Source organism: Rhea pennata, chromosome 1, assembly GCF_028389875.1.
Source record: "Rhea pennata isolate bPtePen1 chromosome 1, bPtePen1.pri, whole genome shotgun sequence".
NCBI classification, from domain to species: domain Eukaryota; kingdom Metazoa; phylum Chordata; class Aves; order Rheiformes; family Rheidae; genus Rhea; species Rhea pennata.
The window spans coordinates 148,481,774-148,509,160 of NC_084663.1; the positions used below are offsets into that span (position 1 = coordinate 148,481,774).

At 38.1% G+C, this 27,387-nt stretch overlaps 1 protein-coding gene across 2 annotated transcripts; it reads left to right on the forward strand.

Moving 5' to 3' along the window:
* On the forward strand, nucleotides 1-26,472 carry IL1RL1 (interleukin 1 receptor like 1). 2 transcript variants are annotated; one of them, XM_062601625.1, is made up of 13 exons: nucleotides 1-334; nucleotides 2,706-2,875; nucleotides 3,663-3,764; nucleotides 4,699-4,769; nucleotides 7,613-7,814; nucleotides 8,105-8,273; nucleotides 8,360-8,522; nucleotides 11,070-11,138; nucleotides 14,843-14,975; nucleotides 15,063-15,214; nucleotides 21,310-21,453; nucleotides 22,237-22,395; nucleotides 25,762-26,472. In XM_062601625.1, the coding sequence occupies exons 4-13, from the start codon at nucleotides 4,706-4,708 to the stop codon at nucleotides 26,106-26,108; spliced, it is 1,602 nt and encodes a 533-aa protein (XP_062457609.1). In that variant the 5' UTR covers nucleotides 1-334; nucleotides 2,706-2,875; nucleotides 3,663-3,764; nucleotides 4,699-4,705; the 3' UTR covers nucleotides 26,109-26,472. The 2 variants fall into 2 exon arrangements, with proteins under 2 accessions (XP_062457609.1, XP_062457611.1); XM_062601627.1 differs by lacking the exon at nucleotides 2,706-2,875.
* The last annotated feature ends 915 nt before the right edge of the window (nucleotides 26,473-27,387 follow it).

Below are 27,387 nucleotides of genomic sequence, written 5' to 3' on the forward strand. Positions count from 1 at the left end.
AGATAGTCATGTTAAAATGGCGTGGTTCGTGATTAGTAGCAAACGTATTCTGCTGATAAAAGAGATAATTAATTTGAACTTTGAGATGTTGTGTCTGATAGATATCCAAGGTTACTAAAGTAATTTGCATGTTTCCTAGTAGATAAGTTATGTTCAGTGGGAGGTGTCTTCAGATGAAGTTATGTATCTCGCTCCTACTGATATAAGTTGCAGAAGCCAGTTAAAAAGAGTTCCCCATAATCTCTGGTACATGCTGCAGTACAGAAACCAGTGCAAAGGACCCAGCCAGCCACACAGACAAAACCGATTATCTGCTTTCTGCATTTTACAGATGGTAGGTTAAATTTTTACATTATCATTTAACCAAAAATAACTTACGCTGCTGAAAACAGTATTTTATAAGAAACTTTATTTCAGTTCACATATGTGCTTCTTTATCTCAAGAAAAATTATTAGATTAATAGAGGGGATAAATTTATGTGGTAGACAAATAATTTTGGGACCAACATAAAGACTTCCCTTGCAATGAAGTATATTTGGAAATGGATTTATCTTCCAATTTCTGCCATATTTTACTAATGATTACAAGACATGGAAAATATTTACTGTGCAGAGGATTCTTCAGAATTTAATATATTAATGTACTTTCCTGTTTATAAAATTTTGTAAGAATAATGCATAAAGCAATTTTAGTATTGCTATTTTTTCATACTGGAATTCCTGTATTATATACTTAAAACTGTGACTGGTTAACTATTGTGATTGCTAGTCCTAGAATAAGTTCAACACTGCTCTTGCTGTTTTAATAGCATTTTCAGTTAGAAAGGGTATTTTGATTTGCTAAAAGAGTGAAAATAATACTCAGAAGGTGAATTAGTGACTTGTGTCTTAGTTAAATTATCTCACACTATAGTTATTTTGTGGCATTTTTACACTAGAATCTGTTAAGATTTTAAAGGAAGAAATGACAATAACATTTTCATCTCTTTAGTACACAGGGTATGATACTTTGATTATGTTTATTCACTTATATAAACAGTATTATAAACAGTTTGTTGTCAAATATCATTTTGGAAAAAGTCACAAATATGTTATTACCGTAGCTGCCTTTGGGCAAGCAGAGTCCAGTCCTATAGAGTATTACTCCTGCAGCATAACTATAGAGTTCCCAGTTCCTTCAATTTCCTTTGATATTGGATCATTAGGGGCATATTCAGATTATTATGCCAAATGCACTGTATTTGGATCAAATGTTTTTTTTCAGTATCAGATTGAAGTCTTCTTTCCCTGAGAGAAACTTAGAATTAAGTTCATAAAATACAGTTATTCAGGAGAAAAACATTGGTGAATTATAAGAAGAAATAGATTTATGGAAAATGTATTTTTTTTCCCCTTTTTTTCCCCTCTGAATATTAGGAATCTAAATTTAGGGTATACTGAGGACACAAACATCTGTTACGAAGATTTATCTCTAGGCAAATAAAATAAATTGTAAGTTCTAAATAAATTTGCAGAAACAGAGAGAACTGCTCATAACTATTTTTTCTTAAATCATGGCTTTCTATCACAGTATTTCAAGTTACAGGAATTTCTTTCTTTTGACTAGGACATAAGGAATCTTGCTCCCTTTGCCTTGTACTTCATAATACGCTTTTCATTTGATCCAAGTATAACAGAAATGTTCCTCTTTAATTATAGCCCCATATATTACACATACTGCATTCATGAAACCTGAGCTATACTTAAACCCCTGCCTACATACAGTGACTTTTAAAAATGTGGAGTAAATTACTAATGCAGTCATCAAAGTTAGCTTGCAGCACAACTGATTTGTGTCCCTTTGTGCCCTTGGTGCATGTTGGTAGCCCAGCATGTATAAGAAGATCTCTCAATGACATATTTTTTCAAGGAATAGCAAGTTAAATACAACAGTCAACAAATACAACAGTAAGCAAACATAGTTCTTATCTCCGGATTGTTTTGTCCCCTATTAGAAGATTCAGTGAGGGTGTATATTTGGCGCTCAGCCATTCCTGAACAAAGTTGTCTTTAAAAAGTGGAGAAAGCAGAGCTCCTTGTAACTTTTTATTAATGATCAAACTTAAATTTCTAGGGCTGGAAGTAGCAACTGTAATGAATGAATCATCATATCTCCTATAGCCGTATCAGTTGTGGCCAAATAAAAAATAGATGCTTACAAATAAAATATCAAATGTGAAAGAACATGACTTTAGACAGTCTCCAAATCTAGTCTATGAAACTGATTTTCTTTAAAAATCAATCTTTTTTTGTCATTTTGCTTAAGTATCTGCTTGCTTTACAGAACAGCTGTAAGAAGTAGTGGGACTGTTAAGTAAGTATAGCTGCTGGCATACCTCCTTTGGGATAAATATGTTCATAAAGCGGAACTGAAAACTTGGAGGAAAATATTCACAGTAGAAGAAAAAAGATTCTGAATCTTTTTCTTCATGCCTATTTAATTACTATTATTCAAATAATTTAATGATATTAGATCCTGATTATTATTCAGCTCAAAGTTCTCTACTTAGCTGTTTTTTAGGGTCTGTGCAGACTGTTCATTGTGGAGATTCAGTTGATACAAATGCCTCTAATATCAGTTGTATGAACTAGCCCTGCTGCAGATTGTGTTTTGAGTATCATGTTTGCATATCAGTATAGTCATATATATGTTTTGCATAACATAGACGCTCAATACCTGATGGAAAAGCACTTTGGAAAGCTGCATGAATACCATTTGGATGGTTTCACCTAGTCTTACTAGTTCTGGTTATGAATACCCTGCTGCAGTCCCTGCTGTGTCATCAGGCTCTCTCAGAATACGCACATCATGACAAACATCTGCTGGTACCAAATAGTTAAGTCTGCTTGTGTAACTGGTCATCTGGCCAGAGAGTTCTAGGAAAAAAAGCTCTCTTCTACATAAGCCAACACTAAGCAGCAAAATTGCAACAATCCGCTGTAACTAGAGACAATGAATAGTTGGGAACGACCCACAAATATCTGGCAGATGTGAGAAAGCTCATGAGCTGGAAGTGCAAAAAGTCATTTCTGTGAGAAAAAACAAGTGGGACATATGCTAACAGAAGCTGATTTGAACTAATAAGGATATACATCTTTTTGCTACTCATAATAATAGGTAGTACTTCCTGTTATAGGCATGGTACCAGCCTTGCCATGCCATTAATGCTGAGATGCCATTTTTGGTCTAAACTTTGTATTTTCTGTGATTTGTGACTATCTTTGCAAACTGTCATATACACTGAAACTTTCACATTTCTCTCTCCAAAAATTAGTTACTATTTTTAAGAGTTTAGGAGTAAATGTCTGACTGTTATCAAACTTGCTAAAATAAGAAACTTTCCACATCGACTTAAAGCCAATGAAATTTCTGAAAGCTCAAAATCAAGTTTATTCCAAATTTCAGGCTTGGCACAAACACAAATAAGGCCCATCAATATTTGTTTAGTCTGGAAATCTTTGGCAGTGAAATAAAAATTCCTTGCTGCAAGTGTGATGACAGTACTTACCCTGCTCATACGTTCTTTGCCTATTTTTCACTACTATTCCTGTTTTTGCAACCTGCAAGATAAAGTATTATAATTCATTTCTAACTTTTTTTCTCTTGAAAACTCATCTATCAGCTGTAGCACTGTCGGACAACTTCTTCCTTATATATGATAATAGAACCCATTGCTCTGTAGTCTGCAGTTAAGGAAAGTATTCAGGCAAAAGCTTTATTAATGGTAAGTACAATGCTTAAAATTGCTTCATGTAATTGGATTGCATGTTTGCTGTCTCCTGAGATATTCGTCGATTAGACCAAAGCTAATGGCCACTAACATATAGCCAGTTTCTTTAATAAAGGGGTTTGCTGAAGAGTGCATGAGCCACGCTGCCAAGTTCGAATTACACCTGGTGCACGTCAATTAGACACAAATAAAACACATCAATAAGGTACAGTGTCAGCCCTACTGCTGTTAAAAGAGTATGATATACATTCGTTTACTACTTTTCCAGTCCACTTCCTCACTTCTCCTTCAGGTTAGCACTGCTAGTGGCACTCATCTGTTTCTGTTCGTACTGTTAACCACTTATCCATGAGAAGCTGTGATTGAAGATACCTCCACTTTGATAGGGAGCAAAGAAAGTCTTGTTGTGCACCTAAGCAGGGGGTTGGATGTAGGCTTAATTCAAAGCCAGTGTATGTACTTTCAAATTTATTTTTAAATTGAATTCTTTTTTTAAATGAAAATACATTTTTTCACACTTCACTATGAAGACAATGCCAAAGCACATTCAACTTCCTTTTCAAACAAACAAATAAACCAACCAACCAAATAAACAAACAAAAAGAGGTTTCTGTCTGAGACCCAGCTTGGCAGAGTAATCTTTTCCCCCTATTAAATTAACTCATAACAGTAATTCTAAAGGAACATCAACTACTTCATTGAGGCAATTGACTGAACACAGAGCATAGTCTCAAAGCCGCAAAAACGGTGCTAAACACACACACACACTTATACACAAACACATTCTGCACAGAGCTCCTCATATGACTCAGTTTATCATTGCACGACACGTTATCTGTTAGTAGATGCACATCAGTAACACGGCAATCGCACAACTGATGAGGTCAAAGTATATTCTGAGATATCAATGCTTTTCTTTTCGATTTAGAAAGAGGATGTGGTGTGTACACTTGATCTTCTTATCTGCTTTCTTCTTGGTTTCCATCACATCAGAATCATGTAAGTCACATTTTAAAAAAAATATTTTGTGATTAAATTCATTTTGCAGAAATGTATAGGCTGTTAACAAATCAGTCATTTTTTTAGAAGTAAAATTAGTGAGTTTATCTCAAGCCACAAATCACAGTTTAAAATTAGATTTATGTATCATTTTCTCTGTTTATTAAAAGGCACCAAGTACCATCCATTTCTGTGACATTAAGTCTAGGTTTCTCTTCTGCTCCTTAGCATCTCTACAAGCTGAAAGAATCTCTTTGAAAGGATTTGAGAACAGCTGGTATTCTAGGCCCCAGATGGGCAAAGTCTCCAAAAGCACGTTTAGATCTCACTGAACAGGGTACATGCATAGGTTCTTTGCTAATATAGGGACCTTCCTTGGGTCTAGGCCCATTGCTCACTAAAAATGCTTTCTAATATCCTGTTTTGTGGGGTACCCACAAATACAGTGTGATATAGTGCTCCCCTGGACATGGGAGATATTTGAAACAAAAGGCTCTTTCTGACAGATCAGCTGGACTGTCCTTGCAATCTTTACTGGCCAGTGATTTAGCATTATGGAGCACTCATGTTGTTCTAGTCTCCAGCTTGGCTGCTTATTTGTCTGAAAAATATTGTAAGATATATATATCTCTAAATATTACTACATATTCTCAGTTTTTCAATATGAGCGCTACTTTACAAATAAATTATATCTATTAAGAGGCTGAATTCCACTGAAAGATATACCAAGATAAATTTCACTGATGTCACTGAATTTAGATTTTCTTTATGTTGTCTCTCCTCCTCCACCGTTTTCCTGAAGAATGCTGTATTTCCAGTTCTTTTCCTTCTTGATGGGGCAAGTCCCGCTTTCCTGAAACCCCTGACATGTCCCACTGTATTTGGAGCGCCCATGGAGGGCAATGGTGTGCAAATGACACTCTTTGGAATATTCATACATGATGTCCCTAATTTAGATGCCTGAGTTAAGAAGCAAGGCCCTATGCAATGCCAATAGGAAAGAACGTCTTTAATAAGAGATCCAGAGTAGAACCTAACTGTTCAGCAGATACAGACTTACCACCTGACTTATGCACCTACACGTCTACAGTCAGGAAGTGAGAATACTTCTCCAAAGTGTCATTTTTGATGACGAGACTTTCCCCATTATTTTTTATTCTTTATTTGGTTGTCTCTTCTTGTTTTCTTGCTCCTTGACTTATCATAACTCCTCTACCAACTTGTCCAGTCTCCAACCTTGCTGATTTTCTCACTCTTCTTTTCTCCAAAATGCAATTTAAATTTCATTTAAGAGTATCTATTTTCAGCAGCCAGCTCATTAGTCAGGTATCTGGGCACTTAAACCATCTGTCAATATTGCCTGCTTAAAGTTTCCCCGGGCCAGCTGCCGTATTCAAAGGTTGAAATAGTCTCAGGCTAAAAAAAAAAAAAAAAAAAAAAAAAAAAAAAAGATTTAATGTCTTTCTCCCAGCTCTTTCCACTTTTCTCTTTTGTATGTGTGTGACAGTGCATGAGCGTGCCTGTGTTTTTTTTTTTTCCTAAGCTGCTTTTTTTTTTCCTCCTGTTTTTTTCTGCTGTCTTTTCCCCTTTCCATTAGACTCTTCTTTTCCTGTCTATTACATTTTAATATTTTTACATTAGTGTAAACTTCAAAAAGGACCTCTTCTGAATTTTGGTGTTTGTGTTGATGACCTTACTTACAAGCTTCCTTCTTCTACTAGTTTTTCCCTTGGAAAGAAAAAAAGAATTTTTTTGATTTTCTTCTTCTTCATTAAAAAGGCACAGCAAAAGCTCTTTTCTACTGTAGAAGTAAATGTGTGTTAGACCAAAGTAAGTTAGGCTAATTTTGTAGTAAAATGTTAAAGCCATTACTTTTCATTATGAAAAACCTGGATTTAAATCTCTGTTTTGAATAACAGCAGGACTTGAAGTAAATATTTATGTAAGTTCATTTCAACAGATCACTATTTTCCAATTTAAAAATCAGCTTTTTTACTGTATGACTGGTTTGAATTTATTTTTTTCTGTCCTACACAATAGTTACTATTTTCATGAATAGCTTGCTCCATAGGCCAATGTTTTCTTAAAAAAAGTCTACTGGGAATGAGTTTGTTATACATTGTCTCTGAAAGTTTTATCTTTAGGTTTAAGCTAGCACAATATTGTCTAGATTAGAAGTGATGTGTTATCAAGGACTCAAGAATCGGGAATTGCCAAGGAAGTTTAAGACATTTTTGTTCCTTAATTGCTTGGTGTTATTCCTCTGTGAGAGGCGACTGTACCCTTGACAGAGCTAGCAGAAGGAAATGTGTTCTGCGGAGAATGCATGCATCGTCTCTGGCAGTGGGAGGCATCTGACTGGCCTTGCACAAAAGCAGACAAGGGAACGTTCACATCTTTCTGTTTTGCTTGTCTGGGCACGAGGGAGAGAAGGAAAAATGGCGTAACGTGTCTTCAGCCACCAGAAATGGCTTCAAAAGAAAGCATCTTGCCATGTCCTCAGAAGATGGATCTGTACTTGTTGCAGCTCGGCTTGTGGTCAGGAACTTGCTCAGCCACCAGAACAGGACTATGCTGCTGAACTTCCTGATGATTTAGAAGTGTCTTTAGTTAAAATGGTACTGCTCTGTGCTAGAACAGGTCAAAACTCTGCAGGGAGGTCACAGGATGTGGTACATGAATATATGGCTTCTTCTGGGATTGGATTGTGCTTTTCTACTGGGCAGATATAAAATGTAAAGGATGAAATATGCATCCAGAAATATCAATGACAAGTTTTCCTCTTTCTCCAACGGGCTAAGATATAATTCATCTGAGATCTTTTATCTTTTGTTCATCTGCAGTTGATGCAATGGAAGGTGATGCTTTAGTTATAAAATGCCCCTCACAGAGTTCGTATGTGAGAGTCACCTGGTATCACACAGAGACTAACAAAATAATTCCTGCAGAAGAAGAGGGATCACGAATATTTTCCTTAAAAAGATTACTTTGGTTTCTGCCAACTACTAGAGAAGATTCTGGAAACTACACTTGTGTTATACATTAGTAAGTGGAACATTAGAAAATTAAACGCTTAAGATTGGAAAAAAATGCATGTTTTAATAATAGATTCTACTTGTTTTTCTATGTAGATAGTCATTTTCATGGTGTACATCAATTTTGTAACTTTCATTCTGCAATTGCTATTTTTATAAAGGCTAACTAAAAATCAAAATACAACTAATCTACAGTAATCACTCATGTGTTTATAAAACGAGACTCACATTTGCTACAAATATTCAATATAGTCCATATAAATATGCTGTCATTTACATACCTTTATTCTGTTTTAAAAGTTCAAACAAGGTCACAAAAGAGTTCAACGTAAGTGTGCAGGTGCATCTGTATAAGCAAGAAATATGTTTCCCAAGTCAAATACGTTATCCAAATGACACTGGAAGAGGAAAAATTGTTTGTCCTACATTTGACAATTATAAGAATGCTACTATCGTCCAGTGGTATAAGGTAAATATAACCCTGGCAGGGCAGTTGTAAAGCAGATCACTGTGAGTAGCTATATGCAGCCAAATAATTAAAGCTTTCTTTTCAAGGACTGCAAACCTCTAGAGGGAGAGAGATACTTCAAGAGAGATAAATATATTTTTATTAACAATCCAGGAAAAGAGGATGATGGATATTATACTTGTCAATTCATCTATACACACAACGGAAATGCATTTAATGTATCAGCAACAAGAATTTTTATAAGTAATGGTAAGACGATGATATTGTAGCTTGCTAAGATTCCTTGTCTCCTTAAAGCAAAGGAAACTCTTTTTACATTACAGACATTTTCTGTTAGTTTGTTGTGACTTGTTGATTAAACTTTAAATCAGCATTTTAGCTGATCCAAACGGACTAAGATAGGACTACATTCCTATGTGGCTTCGATCTTTTTCTTTGATAAAAGTCTGATTGCTCTGGTTACATATTGTAACCTTAGTGGGATGCCACAAAGTTCTGTTTTCTATTTGTCTAGGGGGAAAGATATGTAGCTAATGAGGATCACTTGGTGATCTGATTCATTGCATCACTGATGTGCTAATAGCCTACAACTCAGTATCTTCTGGTGCATCTGGATTATACATCATTTACTTGACAGAAGGGCTAACAAATGCTGTTGTGTTTGTCCTGAATGAGGTATCTTCTGCGCAAGAGCAAAGTGAGGTATATACTTAGACCAAAATGGAGTGGAGCTCAGTGATTACTCTGCCTTTGTTATTTGGAATACAGCCAACATGGCTAAGCTGTATGGACTTTGGGGCCACTTCTAAGATACAGCCTCCTCAGGGAGGCCTAGTATTTGGATGGCACACAGGGGAAGAGCCTGCCAACAGTCAACCATTCCAGACTGTATCAACTTGCAAGACTTCAGAATGTGTCTGCTTGCAAAATTCTGCAATCAGATCAATGCAAAAGGAGTTAGTTTTTTTTTTTTTCTTTTATTGTAAAAATAGATAATGTTCATTTGCAGATTGATATCAGAGCTTTTTTCTGTGGGAAGGCATACAGCTTTGTGGGCAGAATATTGATTTAGAAGATAGGAGCCTTCATTCCACTTTTGCTGCTGTGCCCTGGTCTCAATACAGCTTTTCATTCTGATTATTCTGAACTAGACAGGAGAGATTTGTGTTGAAGACTACCACACTTTAGGTTAGGAGGTGCAGAGGCCTCCTCTCCCCTGCTACCCTGTAATAAACTGTTGAGCTACATGACACCTTCTGCCTAACACTTCAGCTTTGTCTGAATGTGCTTTCATCAGAACTTCTCTAACCAGTCAAGGATATTGTCCTGTACGAGTTATATTGAAAACTTCTGTTTTTTTATGTGGCACAAAGCCATACAAAATCACAGAGGCTTTTGTCATATCCAGGCAGATTCTTCATTTCAAAGCTAATCTGACTTTTCTTGAAATCAATGTGAAAAGAAGGGACTGCAACATAACTTGTGAAATCTGAGTTGGGTCTCTCGAGTCCATTCCAGAGTTTTTATCAAATTCAAAATATTTAACACCAACTTCCTCAATTTCTTATTAGCCCTTAGAATTTGTGTCCTGGTGGAGTGAAGCTGTTGCGTGGTGTTGATAGTAAAGAAAATGAAGTAAAATCCTGTTGCCTTGAAGATCCACACGAACCCAGAGGAACTTCAACCTCTTACAAAATTAACATTGTTATATAGTTATGGCATTACTGTCTTTCTCCTGACATCTTATTTTCCCAGATCCAGCTAATGAAAATTTCAAGCAGTTAGGATGAGGAAAGAGAATTGCTCTTCTGACAGCCTGGCATCCAGGGGGTTAAATATACAGCTTTTTTGGAGAACTGTGATTACGGGATTCACAGAGGTGCCTTGAGGGAAAAAAAAAAAAGCTTAACGAGGAGAAAGCAATGAGCAAGAAAAACGGTTGGAGTAGGAAATGTGAGATAGTATAAAGGGCAAGAAAAGAAAAAAACACACCACAGGGGAAAAAATCCCAAAGAACTGAGTGCCTAAGTCAAGTTGAGTGGCTGGATGTTGTTTGGCTTGTTCATATCAATTATTATTAGAGAGGAAAAGTAAATATATCAATGGAAAAGTAGTGTTCCCATAAATTATAGAAGTTGTTGATGAAAGATGTTCAATGTCATGGCAGACTGATATAATATGAAGCAGTTTTATATCTAATGTGTGCAAACAGTGCACAGAGGCCAGCACTTGAACATGCTCAGATGTCAGGCTATTGAGATGGGGGCGAGAGGAGGAAACAAAGGTTAACACTGGCAGCTGTATGCTAGTGCATCCCCATTTCCTACAATGCATAAATTTTGTATCATTGATATGAGTAATTTCTCAAATGTCTGAAGGAATTTCTTCATCCCCTTTTACAAAAAAAATTATGCTCTGCTTAAAAGCAACATGAGCAAATGAGAACACACACAGACCTATAATTTTGTTTTTTTTTCCATTCAGCAGGTGCCATAATACTTGAGAAAATAAAACCTTTCCTTTATTTTTATGAACAAATGTAAAAAAAATTAATGAGGAGAAAATACTTAAACTATTAACATGTAAATTCACATACACAGACTCTCCAGAAAAGTTTGGTTACAGCAGTAGAACCAGATGATCCCAGCAGACATCTGAAACATGGATGCAGCATTAGTTTGCAATTTTACTTCAAGATGATAGAGTAGTAGCAGTATAGATTATACGCATTATCTTATAAAACACATGTTCACATCTTTCTAATATGTGCATTCTTTCTCTCTTTAATTTCTAAAGCAAAACACTCACCACTGCCTCCTCAAATTATATTTCCAAAAGATAATGATGTAATACAAGTGGATCTTGGTAAGTACAGATTTTAAATCACCTTTTAGAACAACATTTTTTGATGGCCTAATGAATTTGCAGATTTTCAAGACGATTTAATAATAGAATTTATCATTACATTTCTGCACTACAATTTTTACCTCTTTTAATTTTTAATTTTTGATTTAATTTCACCCCAGAAACAGTGACACGGAGTTCGATATATTTGATGAGCTATTTAGACATTAAGTTGTAATTTAAGGAGATTTCAACAACTTATTCTATTTTCAGTGTGATGGACTAGGTTTTGGTTTCCATGGTCATGAGGCTCTGAGGATTGACAACTGATGGGGAGAGATGGGATCCACTGCACTAAGCTGAGCACGTGTATCTTTGCCAACAGGTTGGCCAGCCTGGCAAGGCGGTCTTTAAATTAGGAAAGATGAGGGAAGGGGAGATTATAGATACAGTGTAGTCAGCAAAACATGGCTCAAGTATGGATAACTCCAGCAGGTGCATGCAGCCAAGGAAGTACGTACAAGACATGACTATGTGGGATCCCCTTGCACCCTTCCTGGGAAACCTGCATGCTCAATTACCTCTCTGAAATGCCTGTATACCAATGCATGCAGCATGGGGAATAAACAGGAGGAACTGGAGATGTGTATGCAGTCACAGGGCCATGATCTCATTGCAATTACAGAGACATGGGGGACAGTTCACATGACTGGAATGCTGCCATTGAGGGCTACGTGCTTTTTAGGAAAGACAGGCCAGGAAGCAAGGTGGTGGGGTTGCTTTTTATGTGAGAGAGCAACTGGAATGCATCGAGCTCTGCCTAGGGGTGGAGGAAGAGACAGTCGAGAGCTTGTAAGTAAGGGTTAAAGGGCAGGCCAACATGGGTGACACTGTTGTGGGTGTCTACTACAGGTCACCTGATCAGCAAGAGGAAGTCAATGAGGCCTTCTACAGACAGCTGAAAGTAGCCTGATGATCACAGGCCCTAGTTTTCATGGGGAACTTCAACCACCCTGATATCTACTGGAAGGACAACACAGCTAGGCACAAACAGTTCAGGAAGCTCCTGCAGAGCACTGATGATAATTTTTTGACACAGAAGATGGAGAAGCCAATGAGGAGAGGGGTGCTGCTGGACCTTGTACTAACAAAATAGGACTGGTTGGAGATGTGAAGGTTGGGGGCAGTCTTGGCAGCAGTGACCACGAGATGGTGGAGTTCAGGATGCTGCAAAGAGGATGCAGAGTAAAAATTGCAAACCTGGACTTCAGGAGAGCAAACTTTGGCCTCTTCAGGGACCTACATGGAGGAATCCCATGGGATAGGGTCTTAGAAGGAAGGGGAAGTCCAAGAGAGCTGGTTAATATACAAACATTACTTCCTCCAACCTCAAGAGCAGTGCATCCCTATGAGTAAGAAGCTCAGCAAAGGGGGCAGGAGACCTGTGTGGATGAGCAAGGAGCTCCTGGCAAAACTCAAACACAAGAAGAAAGTATACAGAATGTGAAGGAGGGGACAGACCACTTGTCTGAATAAGAATGTTGTCAGAGACTGCAGGGATGCAAAGAGGAAGGCTAAGGCCCATCTGAAATTGAATCGGGATGTCAAGGACAACAAGAAGGGCTTCTTCAAATACATCAGTAGCAAAGAGAAGACTGGGGAATACGTGGGCTTGCTGCTGAATGGAGTGGATGCCTTGATGATGAAGGATACAGAGAAGGTAGAGTTACTGAATGCCTTCTTTGCTTCAGCCTTTGCTGCTAAGGCCAGCTCTCAGGAATCCCAGAGCCTGGAGACAAGAGAGAGAGTCTGGAGAAAGGAAGACTTTCCTTTGGTCAAGGGGGATTGGGTTTGAAATCTTTTAGGCAACCGTGACATCCACGAATCCGTGGGCCCTCATGGGATGCACCCACAAGAGCTGAGGGAGCTGGTGGATGTTATTGCTAGGCCACTCTCCATCATCTTTGAAAAGTCCTGGAGAACAGGAGGACTGAAGAGGACTGGAAGAGGGCTGAGGACTGGAAGAAAGCTATTGTCACTCCAGACACTCCTTCAAAAAGGGCAAGAAGGAGGACCCAGGAAACTACAGGCCAATCAGCCTCACCTCCATCCCTGGAAAGGTAATGGAGCAGCTTATCCTGGATGTCATCTCTAAATACATGGAGGAAAAGAAGGTGATCAGGAGTAGCCAGCATGGCTTCACCAAGGGGAAATCCTGCTTAACCAATCTGATAGCCTTCTGTGATGGAATGACTGGCTGGGTAGATGAGGGGAGAGCAGTGGACATTGCGTACCTTGACTTCAGCAAGGCTTTTGACACTGTCTCCCATAACATCCTCCTAGGCAAGTTCAGGAAGTGCAGGCTAGATGAGTGGACAGCGAGGTGGATTGAGAACTGGCTGAAAGGCAGAGCTCAGAGGGTTGTCATCTATAGTGCAAAGTCCAGTTGAAGGCCTGTAGCTAGTGGAGTTCCCCAGGGCTCAGTACTGGCTCGTCTTGTTCAACTTATTCATTAGTGACGTGGATGAAGGCACAGAGTACCTCCTCAGCAAGTTTGCTGATGATACCAAGCTGGGAGGAGTGGCTGATTCATCAGAAGGCTGTGCTGCCATTCAAAGAGATCTGGACAGGCTGGAGAGTTGGGCAGAGAGGAACAAGGGCAAGTGCAGGATCCTGCACCTAGGGAATAATAACCCTAGGCACCAGTACAAGGTGGGGGCTGACCTTCTGGAGAGAAGCTCTGCGGAGAAGGACCTCAGAGTCCTGGTGGACAACAAGTTGACCATGAGCCAGCAATGTGCCTGTGTGGCCAAGAAGGCAAATGGTGTCCTGCAGTGCATTAGGAAGAGTGTTGCCAGCATGTCGAGGGAGGTGATCCTGACCCTCTATTCAGCACAGCTGACACCTCATCTCGAGTACTGTGTCCAGTTCTGGGCTGCCCAGTCCAAGAGAGACATGGAGCTACTGGGGAGAGTCCAGCATAGGGCTATGAAGGTGATTAGAGGGCTGGAGCACCTGCCCTATGAGGAACAGCTGTGAGAGCTGGGCCTGTTTAGCCTGGAGAACAGAAGACTGAGAGATGATCTTATCTATAAGTACCTTAAGCGGGGGTGTGAAGAGAATGGGGCCAGACTATTTGCAGTGGTGCCAAGTGACAGGACAAGAATCAAAGGGCACAAAGTGGAAGTTCTGTGAAGTTCTACCTGAATGTGAGGAAAAACTTCTGTATTGTGAGTGTGACAGAGCACCGGCACAGGTTGCCCAGAGAGGTCGTGGATTCTCCTTCTCTGGAAATATTCAAAACCCTGGACGCAATCCTGTCTAACATGCTTTAGGTGACCCTTCCTGAGCATGGGGGCTGGACTAGATAGTCTCCAAAGGTCCCTTCCAACCTCAATCATTCTGTGATTCTGTGAATAATTGCTTAAGTGGGTTAAGCACCACCAAATGAAGTCTATATTACCTTCCTAACCTAATACAAATATATTTGTAATCCTTTTTTGCTGCCGTGGATCATTTGTTTAAACCTTCCTTTACTATTTCTTCTTAAGCATCTTCTTATGCACACTTTTTCAGCTTTAATTCAGAAAAGATGTTAGAATTGTTAAAGCAAAACTAGAGGATAGTGTGAGGATTTGTAGAAAAAAAAGATGTTATGAGGGAAATAAGGTTATTTATATTTGTTTTCTTCATGGAATGTTTACAAGTTTCTATATCTTGTTTAGGTGCTGCTTTGTCTCTGAAATGTCAGGCCCGTCTGGGGATTAAGAAACAGCCTATAGCTGTTGTCACATGGGATGTGAATAACATTCCAGTAAAAAACTTTGATTTTTCAAGATTTCGTGAAGAAACTCTTTTGTAAGTACATATAACATGGAATAATCTTTCTTCTGTGCAGATTTTAGCAATTAACAGCCAACAATAACAGCTCTTTCTCTCTATTAGTTTTGAAGGACATGATCAAGAGTATTACAGGGAGACCACTTTACATATTACTGAAGTAAAAAAGGAGGATCTACAGGCAAATTTCACATGTGTAGCAGTGAATGAAATGGAAAACACAAAGGCTACAGTGACATTACAAATGAAGGCACAATGTAAGGGTAGAATTTTTTCATTTTACATTCTTAGTCTTTATGCTGAGTTTGAAATGTCAAAAATATATTGGTGATATTATTTCCATTAACAAAAAGAAAAAAGAATCTGCTGTGTATTGAAGTCAGAGGCAAAATTTCCATGGCTTGCTTAGTCCACAAAATTTCTCAGGGTTGCCTCTGCCATGGAGGGGGCATTACTCAAATGTTACCAGTGAGAGATTATGAGGAATGGGACCATGTTCCAGCTCTGCATTAAGGATATCTTGTTTCTAGCATGATCCTGATTAGTGGCAAATTTCTCTTGTCTTGAAGGCATGCATTGCATCAGAATTTGAAACACACTGATTTAATGCAGTCTGCTACTGAAAAGGGACTCAGGTTGTAAAGGAGCCTCTGTAAATGAGTGTCTGGCAGCAAACTGACCTATCCTTTTGTCAGCATTGTTAAAATTCATTGTGCGAATCAGAGATTCACCTTCTTCTGAGAATCAAACTGCTGTTTCTAGTGCAGCTCAATGACAGAAAATAAGTAGATTTTAAAAGTGGAGCCTCAGCTAGAGTTTGCCAGTTTGCTTTCTTTCCCTCATGTTCCTTCCCCTCCTCTTTCTCATACCACATCCACCACTGCAGTGCCTTGTTTTTAGCTGAACATTAAGTGGAACAGGTGATCTGTACAGCAATGTCATGCATTCACTAGTCTTGATTATTTACGACTTCCTACAGGATTATGGCTTTAAGCCTAGACATATTTCCTTTCCTATAGCCTAGAGAAAAAGGGATGTAGGTGAATTGTAACAGAGGATAGGTCATCATTCAGCAGACAAAACAGAATCCCACTGAAGGAAGGTAAGAGGAGATGTTTTATTTGGATATTACTAGGTGAGTGAGAGCACAGCATAGCTCAGGAAGCTAGCAGCACACATCAGCTCTGGGCTGAATTACCTGAGTGTGGAAGTGAACTTGAAATGAAAGGGAAGGAAACTGGAGTGTAGTACTGAGTAATGCTTCCTGCTCTAGTTCAGCCTTTACTGTACCCATACAAACGATATGAAGGAATGACTATATGAAGGAATGAATATATTTGATATTCTGTATTCATTAAGTGATTCATTAAATCTAATTCCTTCTGTACACAAATCATATTTTGTTTTTATCCATAGGTCTTCAGTAAATGTTCATGAAAGCTCTTGACTGTGACCCACTTTGCTGCTGCCTGTTTTGTGTGGATGTCTATTCCCCTCTCCTTGTTGCTGCTATTGTCAAGATGCCTGCTTCTGCTATTCACCACTGCTGGTATAGGCGATGCTACATCCAGAAATGGTTATGCTCTGCTTTAGTTTTTTACATTTGCTCCTCACACAGCCCAGCAATATTTACACTAAAACAATGATACCTTGCCTCTAAGTACAATAAAAATGCTGCAGGGATTTCTTTGTGCCTCATGCCCTGTAAACATGCAATAAAAATGTGTAATGTTCTTTTTTTTTCTTTAAAATGAAAAAGCAGCTTTTAAAAAGTCCATGGTTGTTCCTTTGTCTTTTCTGCAGCCTGCCTTTTGTCCCCCAGTTACTATAATGTTAATGGGCTTTTACATGCAATCTTGTTCTGTATTCTGGATTTTTCTCAAGATATTCAGTAAGGCTTACATTATGATTATTTGTAGCAAGATTTCTGACAGGCAGTAAGAGATCAATAGGTGTTCTGCCATCTACTACTGAAATTAGGCAGTGTGGGGAAAATTTCATGAACTACGTAGATGGTGTGTAGTAGCACAGACAACAGGTTAAGGGAGGAAGTCAAGATGTTGCAGACGATCGCATTAGAATGCCTCTGTGTTAGAACCTGTTCAGTCTTACTGTAATAAATAGTCTCTCTCTTCAAAAACTTGCTGAATGTGATTTGGCGCATCACATAGAAAGTTTCAGTGAGAACCCTCTACTCTTCTGAGTCACAATTAAACACTAACCGCTAGTTCACTGTTGAGGTATTATAATTAATTAATAATTTGCATTGATAACAGTAGTAATCCACATAGAAATTAAAAATTGCTAAAGAGAACAGTGAAGAAAAAAAATGAGAGGTTTCTTTTACAGGCAAGGGTGGTGACACAGCTGTTGGTTTTTATCTCCATGGCAAACAAATATATTCCCTAAATACTACCAGGAAAGTTGTGATTGGCAAAGCTGCTTAACTTTTCACAGGAAAAAAGTGTATTTTTCAGTTTAGGATATATGCTATGTAAATATGCACATATTCACATGTGTATGCGAAAAACAGTGCAGGAAGATGAATGTAGTATCTGTCCTAAGGATTTCTTTTCACTTGTCTTTATAAATAAGAGATAAATGCTGCAACTCAATGCCTGCTAAAAGCTAATTAGCTCTTTAGAAATGATCTACATGATCATACATCAGTTGCCAGAAGTAATGCAATGCAGTCAGCTCTATTTGGTGTGATTTGGCATTATCCAGATGAAGAACATTTTGTCTTTCAGACACAGGGAAATCAGACAAATTCCTTCTCTGTTTTAATAGCAGAATTTTAATGAGGATTTGGCTATGAACTTTGAAAATTTCTGTAACTATATTCTTCCTTTCAGCTGTCCCGTCAGGAAGTGTCAATGTCTGCATTTTTCAACTGCTGCTGCTACATTCAGAGGTTGCTTCTTCTCATACTGATTAAGTTCTTTTTCTGTCTTTTCTCATCCGTCCCCTGCACATCCCCAGGCAACATGGAACCATTCTGCAACACAATTTGCCATCTTTCCTCTCGCCATTTTTCTTGAGGTTCTCTGGTATCTTCTAACTAACTCCTTAATGTTCTTAAAAACATTCTGTACATCTCTTAATCCCTCTTTACAGAAAATATGGGCTGCCGCATTTCCTGTCTTGTCTTTCATTCCTAAGTCTCCCTTTTTAACTCCAGAAATGGTGATCATCACATATCCCACATTACCTCTCTACCACATGATGTGGTCTGAGATCATCTGCATAGCTTTTTGTGTGGTGTTGGTCTCTGTTCACTGTAAGGCTGAGGAATTTGTGACAACTTCTAATTCTCCTTTCATCCTCCTTTCATGGCTAAGATGTAGTTAGTCTTACTGGACACTGGGCAAGAGGCAGAGACTTTGTCTGCCAGACTACTCCCAGTTGCCTTTCGCAGCTGCTTGGTATCACTTATACTGGAAGATACCGTCTCTCCAGGATGAGACAAACCGACCAGATATACGGTTCAAAAGAATTCAGCTCATTTTGAGTGCAATGGATTGACACTCACAGGAGTAGTTCTGCTGGCAGACCTGGGACACTGTTAACTCCTGACAGAGAGGCAGTGACAAGTAATTGCTGAAACACTGAAAATGTTAACTTTTTCCATCAGCAGAGCTGGGTCAGGATAGGAACATTGCTTCAGCGTCCCTTTAATCTCTCTTCTAGGGAATACAAGTGCTATCTGAATATCTCCAAAATGCTTCCTTTTTAATTAAAATATAAGATGCCATTGGCTTCTTCTAGTCCCCTGTCTTCATTCAGAGGTGATTAAATCACATGGGTCTGACCCTCAAGTATCATTTCTTCCCGAGTTAGTATTGCTCAACTCTCATTCACAAGCAGGTGCGAAATGGCTACAGAAATAAAAATCTTCCTGATGTGAACTCTCTGCTAGGTACAATGCCAGAAGTTCTCATCATTCTGAATAGAGTCCAGCCCAGGACATCAGGTCTGTTCTTCCTCAGAGATGTTTAACACTGGACCTAGCCTTTTGGCTTATCTCTGGTAGACAGATGTGGACAGGAATTCCAGACCCAGTTCTCTGCCTATACTGTCTGGATGTGTACAACTGCAAAGCCAATGAAGTGATAAAAAAAAAATCTTTAGCATCTGTCCAGAGATGCCTTCAGATGCTCTGATTTATTTCCTTCGCTCTCTCAGATACTGTTTTTTTGTGAGCAGATAATTATATATTCTCATTACTTTTGAATACAAATAAGTAGTTTTAAAAGACTATTCATGAACTCTCCGGTGCTAAATGATACAGTGGAGTCAAATGGAACATCATGATCTGAACAGCCTTGTTCAGGGCCTCCAAAAATGGGTTCTGGCTGCTGCTCTCATTGTGCTGAATTGTAGATGATTTATTCCAGAGAAATGAGAGGCTTACCGAGAACTGAACCTGCTCTTCCAGAAAGACCCCTGTGGGGATTCTTGTCTTAGGCTTCACAAGTTTTATAAGCTCATTTATGACTTTTTTCAGCCTTGATCTGATCAGTGGAAAATTAAATAGAAACAGCTCCTTTAAGGTTCATAATTATGGAAGTTGCTGTTGGAACTTACTTATTTTTCTAGCCATTTGCTAGATATTTAGGCAAGGTTAAAACAGTGTTTGTGCAAGCTCACAGTCAACACATGAAACAGTAAGAAACAGTGACAGTCTCTGTTCCGTGGATGATCCTCACCAGGTAGAGAGTTTTTTGGTATTGTCTGTATATGTGTTAATGGGGAAAATGGATCAAATCATAAATTTGTAGGAGTCCACAAGGGCAATATGCCTTCACAGGCACTGTATGGCACAGCTGCTGCTACTAAATAGCTAAACTCCCTTATAAAAGCAACCGATTGTAGCTTGCCCACATTAATCTCATTGGAGGGATGTTTCCCCAGTTCTGTTGCAGGTAGACTTCACCAAGTGCCTGATGGAATGATGTTTCTTTCTCTTTTTAAATGGCACAGAAGAGGTCCAGAGCAGTTGTATTATTACACATAGAGGGTAATGAATTCTCATACTGGGCAGGAATAGGTAGGTGAAGAAGAGGGATTGCAAATGGAAATCTCTTACCCTGGCTTAGCCCTCAAAAAGAAAATGCACATGAAAGTGCTCTGAGTCTGCATAATAAAACCAAGAGGAATGAAAATACGTATCTTTCACTTGCTTTGGAGCAGATTTCTACTATGAGGCACCTGTCATTACTCTTCCCTCCAAAGGAATAACATGTAACTGTTGTATACATTCTTTGATATTTTAATTTAAAATTTGGCTATACGGAACTCATACTCTTTTCAGTACTGAATCCTGGATGAATTCAATACATACGGGACATAGGCCAAAAATGTCTTCTTCAGTTTTGTGGCTGTAACATTCTATGGATTTAAGCTTTTGAACTCTTTAACATAAGGTTGGAGGGAGTTGGAAATTATCTTGCTTCTAGCTCCCATCATCTCTTACTGCAGCAGGACCAGATGTCATGTAGAAAACATACACATCTAGACTGACCTCAGTCACATGAATTACAAAACAAGAGGAAGTTCAGACTGTTACAGGAACACAGATATTCCCTAGAAAAGTGTCAATCAAAACCTTATCCAAAATTAGCTGTGAGTGTACAAAAGCACAGAACCGATGGCTGCAGTCCTTGATAGTCACTGAGGTTGAGAATCAGTTTCAAGAGCTCTTCCAAGACGGAAGATGGAACTGAAGTTGGTGACTTCTTTCTTTCTGATCTTTCCTTACTCATCATTGGTATTTTATGTTCCCCAAAGGAAAAGAAGGGGGAGAATCTCATCTGCCTCCAAAATAGTTTATTTTATTTTTATGAACAGGACTTGTTCTTGTTTCCTGCTTGTTTTACATACTTTGTTCTTATCTTACAGATTTTATTATTTGCACATTTCTCTGTACCCTGCTTGTACATCTACACCACACGCCTCTGCTTGCCCATTTGTGACTACTTACTATTTTTATAGTTTATACTTATGCTCAGCTTGTATGCATTACAAAATGCATATATACTGTTGTTACGTTATTAACGGTGCAACATTGTTTCAAAATACTTGTACGTTGTTGCCAGCTGTGGTAGTTTAGTATATTTATATCTGTGTTCAAAGCAAGCAACTATTAATTACACTGCTTAGTATATTTCTGAAAAACAGAGGTGCAATAGGTCTCTCTTTTGGCTACACCAACTCAGAGGGAAAAGGTTTTGCAGTCTCTGTTGTGAGCTCCTTAAAGCCATACCAGAAGTAAGGATATGAGAGGCTGAGGCTTCAGCCCTCACGTTAACTTCTGTACAGCTAATACTTTATTTATTTCTTTTCCTTGCAGTGGATCATTCCAGTGTCCTCATGATCATAGGATTTCTAGTTCTGTTAATAATAATAGCAGTCTCTGTTGTACTTTATCAGTTTTTCCGAGTTGATATTGTTCTATTGTATCGGGATATATTTCAACCCTACTCAGTCAAGGATGGTGAGTAAAAATTGTGCAAAAAGATTTTTTAAAAAAGAAAAAGGCATATTATAAGGAAGGAAATATAAGTTTTTTACTAAACTCATATGACCTCAGAGCCTGATTCTTCACTCTCTCATGCCTTCTGGAATCATTTAGACTAAGGAAGGGATACAACGATCTCCACCAGATAGGAAGGAAGGAAACTTTTCAGATTAGAAAGCAAATGGTATAAAGGAAAATATATTTGAAAGAAACGAGTAACAAAAAAGAGAAAATGAAATATCTGACTTGGAACTTGGTTCTCACTGTAAGACTACTTCCTGAATGAAGAGGCCTTTTACTCAGAAATATGGTATTTCATGGAAACAATGAGTAATTTCCTCAAAGACGAAGAATCCAAGTGGAATGTCTTGTCTTGTAAGACAAAGGCTGTTAACAGTCTACTGTATTACTGAAATAACAAATGCTGAGCTTCATCTCTATTTCATCCTAATGTGCACTGGTCAACTGAATTCTTACTCAATATACTTTGGGATACCTACACATGGCCTTCATAATACAAAGGTTGGTTTCCTCAAATTTACAAACGCACAAGACCTAACAACTGAGCATAGAAAACACCAAATGTACACAGTCTCTATTTTCCAAACGTGTTCAGTGATATATATTATTCAGATTAGCATTATTATTCAATTTAGATCTCTTTCAAAAACTATTTTTTAAATTTCTTATCTAGCTCTTGCAATAGACAACTCTAATCCATGTTAATGTAATGAACTTTCTTCTTGTTCTACCTTGCAGATGGGAAGATATATGATGCATATGTTATCTACCCCAAAAGCCACACCAGCAAAGCTAATTTTGTGGAATACTTTGTTTATCAAATTCTTCCAGATATTCTAGAAAATGAATGTGGATATAAATTATGCATTTATGGGAGAGATATATGTCCTGGAGAAGGTAAATTTCAGACTATACTGGGCACTGAGTGGCTTGTAAAGTTGGAGTGAATCGCGATTCTGCTCCCTTTTGGGAGTATAGGATGTCCTTTTACATTCCTAAGCAGGCTACTCATCTCATCAGCAGTGTTGTCTTTCAGGCAAGGTAATCAAATGGTACTTTGCTTGGTAGTGTTCTAAGGAAAATAAGCTGTAGGGTAGTTGCACAAATTGTTTATCACCTCCTTGGGTCATGCAGAAAATGTAAATGTAAAGTAAAAATGTAAAGTTCACCTGTGTTATTTTTCATATGGACATCTCTACATTGCCTCTTATGTTGGCAAGCATCTAGATGCTTTCTGCCTTCCTCCAGAGCTGACAGGTCTGTTTATCTTGTGCTCTGGTGTTCTGTGAACTAGATGTTCTCTCCCTGTCAGAATGAAGTCATGAAGCCAATGCTGACACATTTTCAATGACACATTTCTGAAATCAGCACTGGGCCAGGTGTCATTCATCCACCCAGAGTTGGGTAAGATCCTTGATCTCCTCACTTCTGGAAAGTGGCAGAAGTTCTGCCAAGCCTTGAGAAAAGCCACTGAGACAAAGATGTAAAAAAAAGCTACACAGGTGGCTGAGCCAGGTGATACTCACTATACCAGATAGAAGACAAGGAACAGTAGTTCATGAAACTGTCAGTGACAAAACCTTACGCAACCTGTTCAAGTGATTAGGGACAGGAAAATATTTTGTTATGGGACATCACTGTTCAGCTGTGGTTTAAGAAAGACAATCACAAAGAAAATGTCATGAAGACTCTAGGACTAGAATCTAACAAGCTGCCAGAAAACAAAGACATTTTTACTATACAAAGGCATGAACCAGTGCCTGTAAAGCAGGAGTTTGCCAGACTGAAGACTCACACTGTCATTCTTGGACAGTGAGTATTTTTAATTTGATTTATTCAGTCTGATTTCAGTCTTATTCATACTGCTGTCCTTTCTCTCTTCTTGCTTATTCCAGTTTATTCCTTGTTTTTTCTCAAAATGGCAATCTTCTGCTCTTGAGCCTTTTCTTGAGGGTACCAGATTCTGAAATCCAAAACCTTAGAACTGACAATATGCTAAGTACATATAATAACGTATAATAATACTGATCAAGAGTATTTTAAATGAATACCACTTCTAGTTACTGTAATCTTCCCTGAACGTGTATCATAGCATTTGATGAATCATATTTTTCACTGCAAGACTCTATGTATTTCAGAAAAAAAAAATCTGTTCAGAGGATGTGAAATGGAATTATCATTCTGAGAAATGTTCACGACTCAATTCCAGAGCATACCTTTGTAACTTGTAACTTATGTTCGCCCAATAATAGAGAAGGCAGAATGATCCAAATGAAGAACGTCACTGCACAGCTGTTGGGCTCCCATTTGCCTTCTTAAACTAGCATTCCTTTTGTTTTCCTGGTCATACTGATTAATGGCATTTTCTACAACATAACAATTGTCTGAAGAGGGTCAAATGCAAGTATGGTCCAGTAAACCAAGAGTTTCATCAACATAAACTTCTGCTGTATTCCTGTGATGGTACCACTGTCCTGTCAGTTGCATTCTTTGCTACAGAATCTAACTAAACACTGCCAGAGCTGCTGTATCTATAATAAAAAAAATCATACAAAAATAATATAAGGATACAAAATGACTGGACCACTGTTGCACATAGCCAAGCATCCTATCTCTTAACAGTTGCCATGGGCAAAGACTAGGCAAGGAATTTAAGAACAAGACAAGCTTACATGATAATTCCTCTATTGTATTCTCCCAGTAGTCTGGACTTCAGAGACTGGAATTTTTGTGTGTAATAGGTGCTGACAGATTTTTCTTTCACAGAATTTTCTGCCACTTTTTGAACCCATATGAACTTCTGGCATTCACAAAACTGGTCACAATGAATTGCATAGTTGAAATATTTGTAGCTTGTCACAAGTATGGCATCACAAATCCAAACGGAAAAGAATGTACTATCTTAGTTCCATGGTCTCTTAGTCTCGGGCACAATGAACTGCACCTGAAAACTTCAAAAGAGAATTTTAAAACCGCTGTTATGGGAACTAACCATACAGCAATGGCTGCTTACCTTATTTCTGTCATCTTCCACAGAATTTCCTAACATCATCTAATGAAAAAGAAGAAAATGAAAGGAGTTAGCATTGGCAAACATTGCAGAAAGGCAAATTGTGGAGAATGCTCTGAGGGTGGAGAAACAGGGTAGGGAGGTCATTCAAGGGATCCTCTGATCTAGGGACTGAAAAAGCTGGATATCTCTGAAACTGAAAAGACCCTTGCAATGGCTTGGAAACCCCTGGTAAAGGAAAAGAAGCTGCAAATGATTTACTGATATCATCAGTGAATTAGTGGCTTTCTCAAAAACATGCTGCATCACCTTTCCTTAGCTCCCACCTCCCTTCTTTGATCCAGCATCACATGCTCCCACCCATACAACTCCAGCTTCCATTCTACAGAAAACTCTTCTGACTGGTTTGGATCAACATTTCAATTGAAAGGCTCTCATCTGCAGTGCTCCTCACAGAGTCATCATGGCAGGTCATTGAGGAGAGCAGCTCTGGGAGGCTTGACTTGGAGCTTTCCAAACTAACCCAGATGCTTCTCCCATGGCATACCAACTCTTGAGTTCTTTAGGCACAACTCTCCATCATCACTGCCCTAATTGTGATTGATCAGCTCTTCCTAACCTGGCAGTAGGCAAGGTGAAAAACATCCTTGCTGGAATACAAATTCCACAGCTGCCCTGTCCAGACTTGCAACACAGTCATTTAACACTTATGACACTTCAGCACTTGATACTTGTCTCCTAAGTCTTCTTTGCACACTGCTTGCTGCCCTAGATGAGGCAGCGGGGTGGATGCCAACACAATACACAGGTTAGCATATCAATTAGCATGCTGTAGTTCAGGACACTTAATGTACCCTCTACAAGTAAATAAGATCTTAGAAGTAATAGTCAGCCAAATGTCCCCAAATGGCTAATTTTCTTTAGTAAGTATTGCAGCATCCATTTGTAAATCTCTAACCTCAATGGTATATGATTCCTTATATGGAAACAGATGGATCAAGCACCAGTTTTGTGTAATCTGGAAATTCTTAACAATTTCTACATATAGTTAAAATATTAAAGTTTCAGTTAAAGAGAACATCTGAAAGGAAACTTTGATTACTGTAAGCTCTTCAGCTTTTCTCCTAATGAAAAACTGTATCGTATTGAAGTGAAACTGGTTATTTCTGGTTAAAAAGCAATAGAAATGAAATGCCTAAACACAGTTTATAAAAGAGATTTCATGGTCTCTTCATATTCTTGTACATTTTTAGATACAGCCAGTGCAATTGAAAAGAGGATACAGAAGAGCAGACGGCTGATCATCATTCTAACACACCAGTCGATTCATTGTGAAGATCTTTCTTATGATCAGCATATTGCTTTATACAGTGCCCTCATTCAAAATGATACTAAGGTGATCCTTCTGGAAATGGAGACAATTGGGACTTATGAGAAGCTTCAGGAATCTCTTAGGTATATCATTAAGCAACAAGGTACCATCAAATGGAAAGAGCCACCCATAGGACACCCACAGTCATCCAATTCTAAGTTCTGGAAATATGTGAGGTATCATATGCCACTGACACACAAGACTTCATACTCAGCTAATGCTGGGTGAACAATGAGTTTAAGGAAATACTGATATACTATCAGCCTGAACTATGTACCTGCATCTCCTTTTCCTTTCAGTAGGCATAGGATTTTGCAGTATGGAAGTCTGGCTGTGTTTTTTCACTTTTTTTCAATCCTTCAATTGAGTAAAGATAAGGTAAACTGAAAAAGAGGGTTTGGGGAACTGAACAGAGTTTGTAGAGGTATCAGAATTCTATAAATAAATCATTTAGACTGAGTGCAGCATTTATGTCCTGAATCGACATGCAAAACACAATGTACATGTATTTTTTCTATATATTCATATGCATATAACTGAAAGTTTTGATTCTGAACAGCAGAATATTCTGCAGGCTTGCATTATGTTTCAAATGCATTTGATTTGATACATATCTTATGTATTATTCTACTAGAAATTATAATATTTTGCTTTTGTTAATTTCTACTGCCGCTTATTCCTTATTGATTCAGTAATAGTCATGTTACGAAACCTGATTCTTCCTGAGTGGGGATAGCTTAGTAAAAGGCTCTTCAGAGACTGATGTGAGTACAGTATTTTTTAAAAATGCAGTGTTACGAGAGGATACACACATACATACGCACATACACATATATAAAATGAATTTCACATATATGGGAACTTATTTAACTTTACAGCTCTATTACAAAGAAATTCTACATTTAAAACTGCTAAATATATGATTAGAACAAATAGAGAAAAATAGTATTTTAATCTTTACTACTGTTATTATATCTATAGATAGAAAATAATTTTGTACATTTCATACATATTTTTGTTCACTGCTGCATTCCTTTAAGCTACCTGAAGAAGAAATTGACTGCATTTTCCCCAAAACTAGTAATAACATTTTGTTTTCTGCCTGGTTACTTTATGCCTGGTTACAATTTCTTCTATTAGGGAATATGCTCAGTTGCAAAGGCCAAATCCAGATCTCCTCCTAGTTCAGGGGTGTACGAACAAAGCATGTTCTAGTATAGATCCTTAGGAGTATTAATGATTTTAGATTCTTAAAACTATGAATTTTCTTAAAGCCTGAGAAGGCTTGATTTTGAGCTTCAAGCTTGCTAAAGTGAAAATTAGATACAAATCATCTAATGTTACCAAGTTGAAGATAACAGAATAGACAAATCCATTCCTTTTTTTGTACATTGTACGTTTTTACTAAGCATGGATCTTAAAATTTATGGACTGCTGTCTGGATTTGTAAGAACACATATGCAATATATGTATAGATGCTATTTTTAATATGAAATTAAAAGATCAG

Coding starts and splice junctions, on each gene's coding strand:
- IL1RL1 (XM_062601625.1), top strand. CDS start 4,706: ATGTGGTGTGTACACTTGATCTTCTTATCTGCTTTCTTCTTGGTTTCC. Junction 8,523..11,069: donor AAGAATTTTTATAAGTAATG/GTAAGACGATGA, acceptor TAATTTCTAAAG/CAAAACACTCACCACTGCCT. Junction 14,976..15,062: donor TTTCGTGAAGAAACTCTTTT/GTAAGTACATAT, acceptor TCTCTCTATTAG/TTTTGAAGGACATGATCAAG.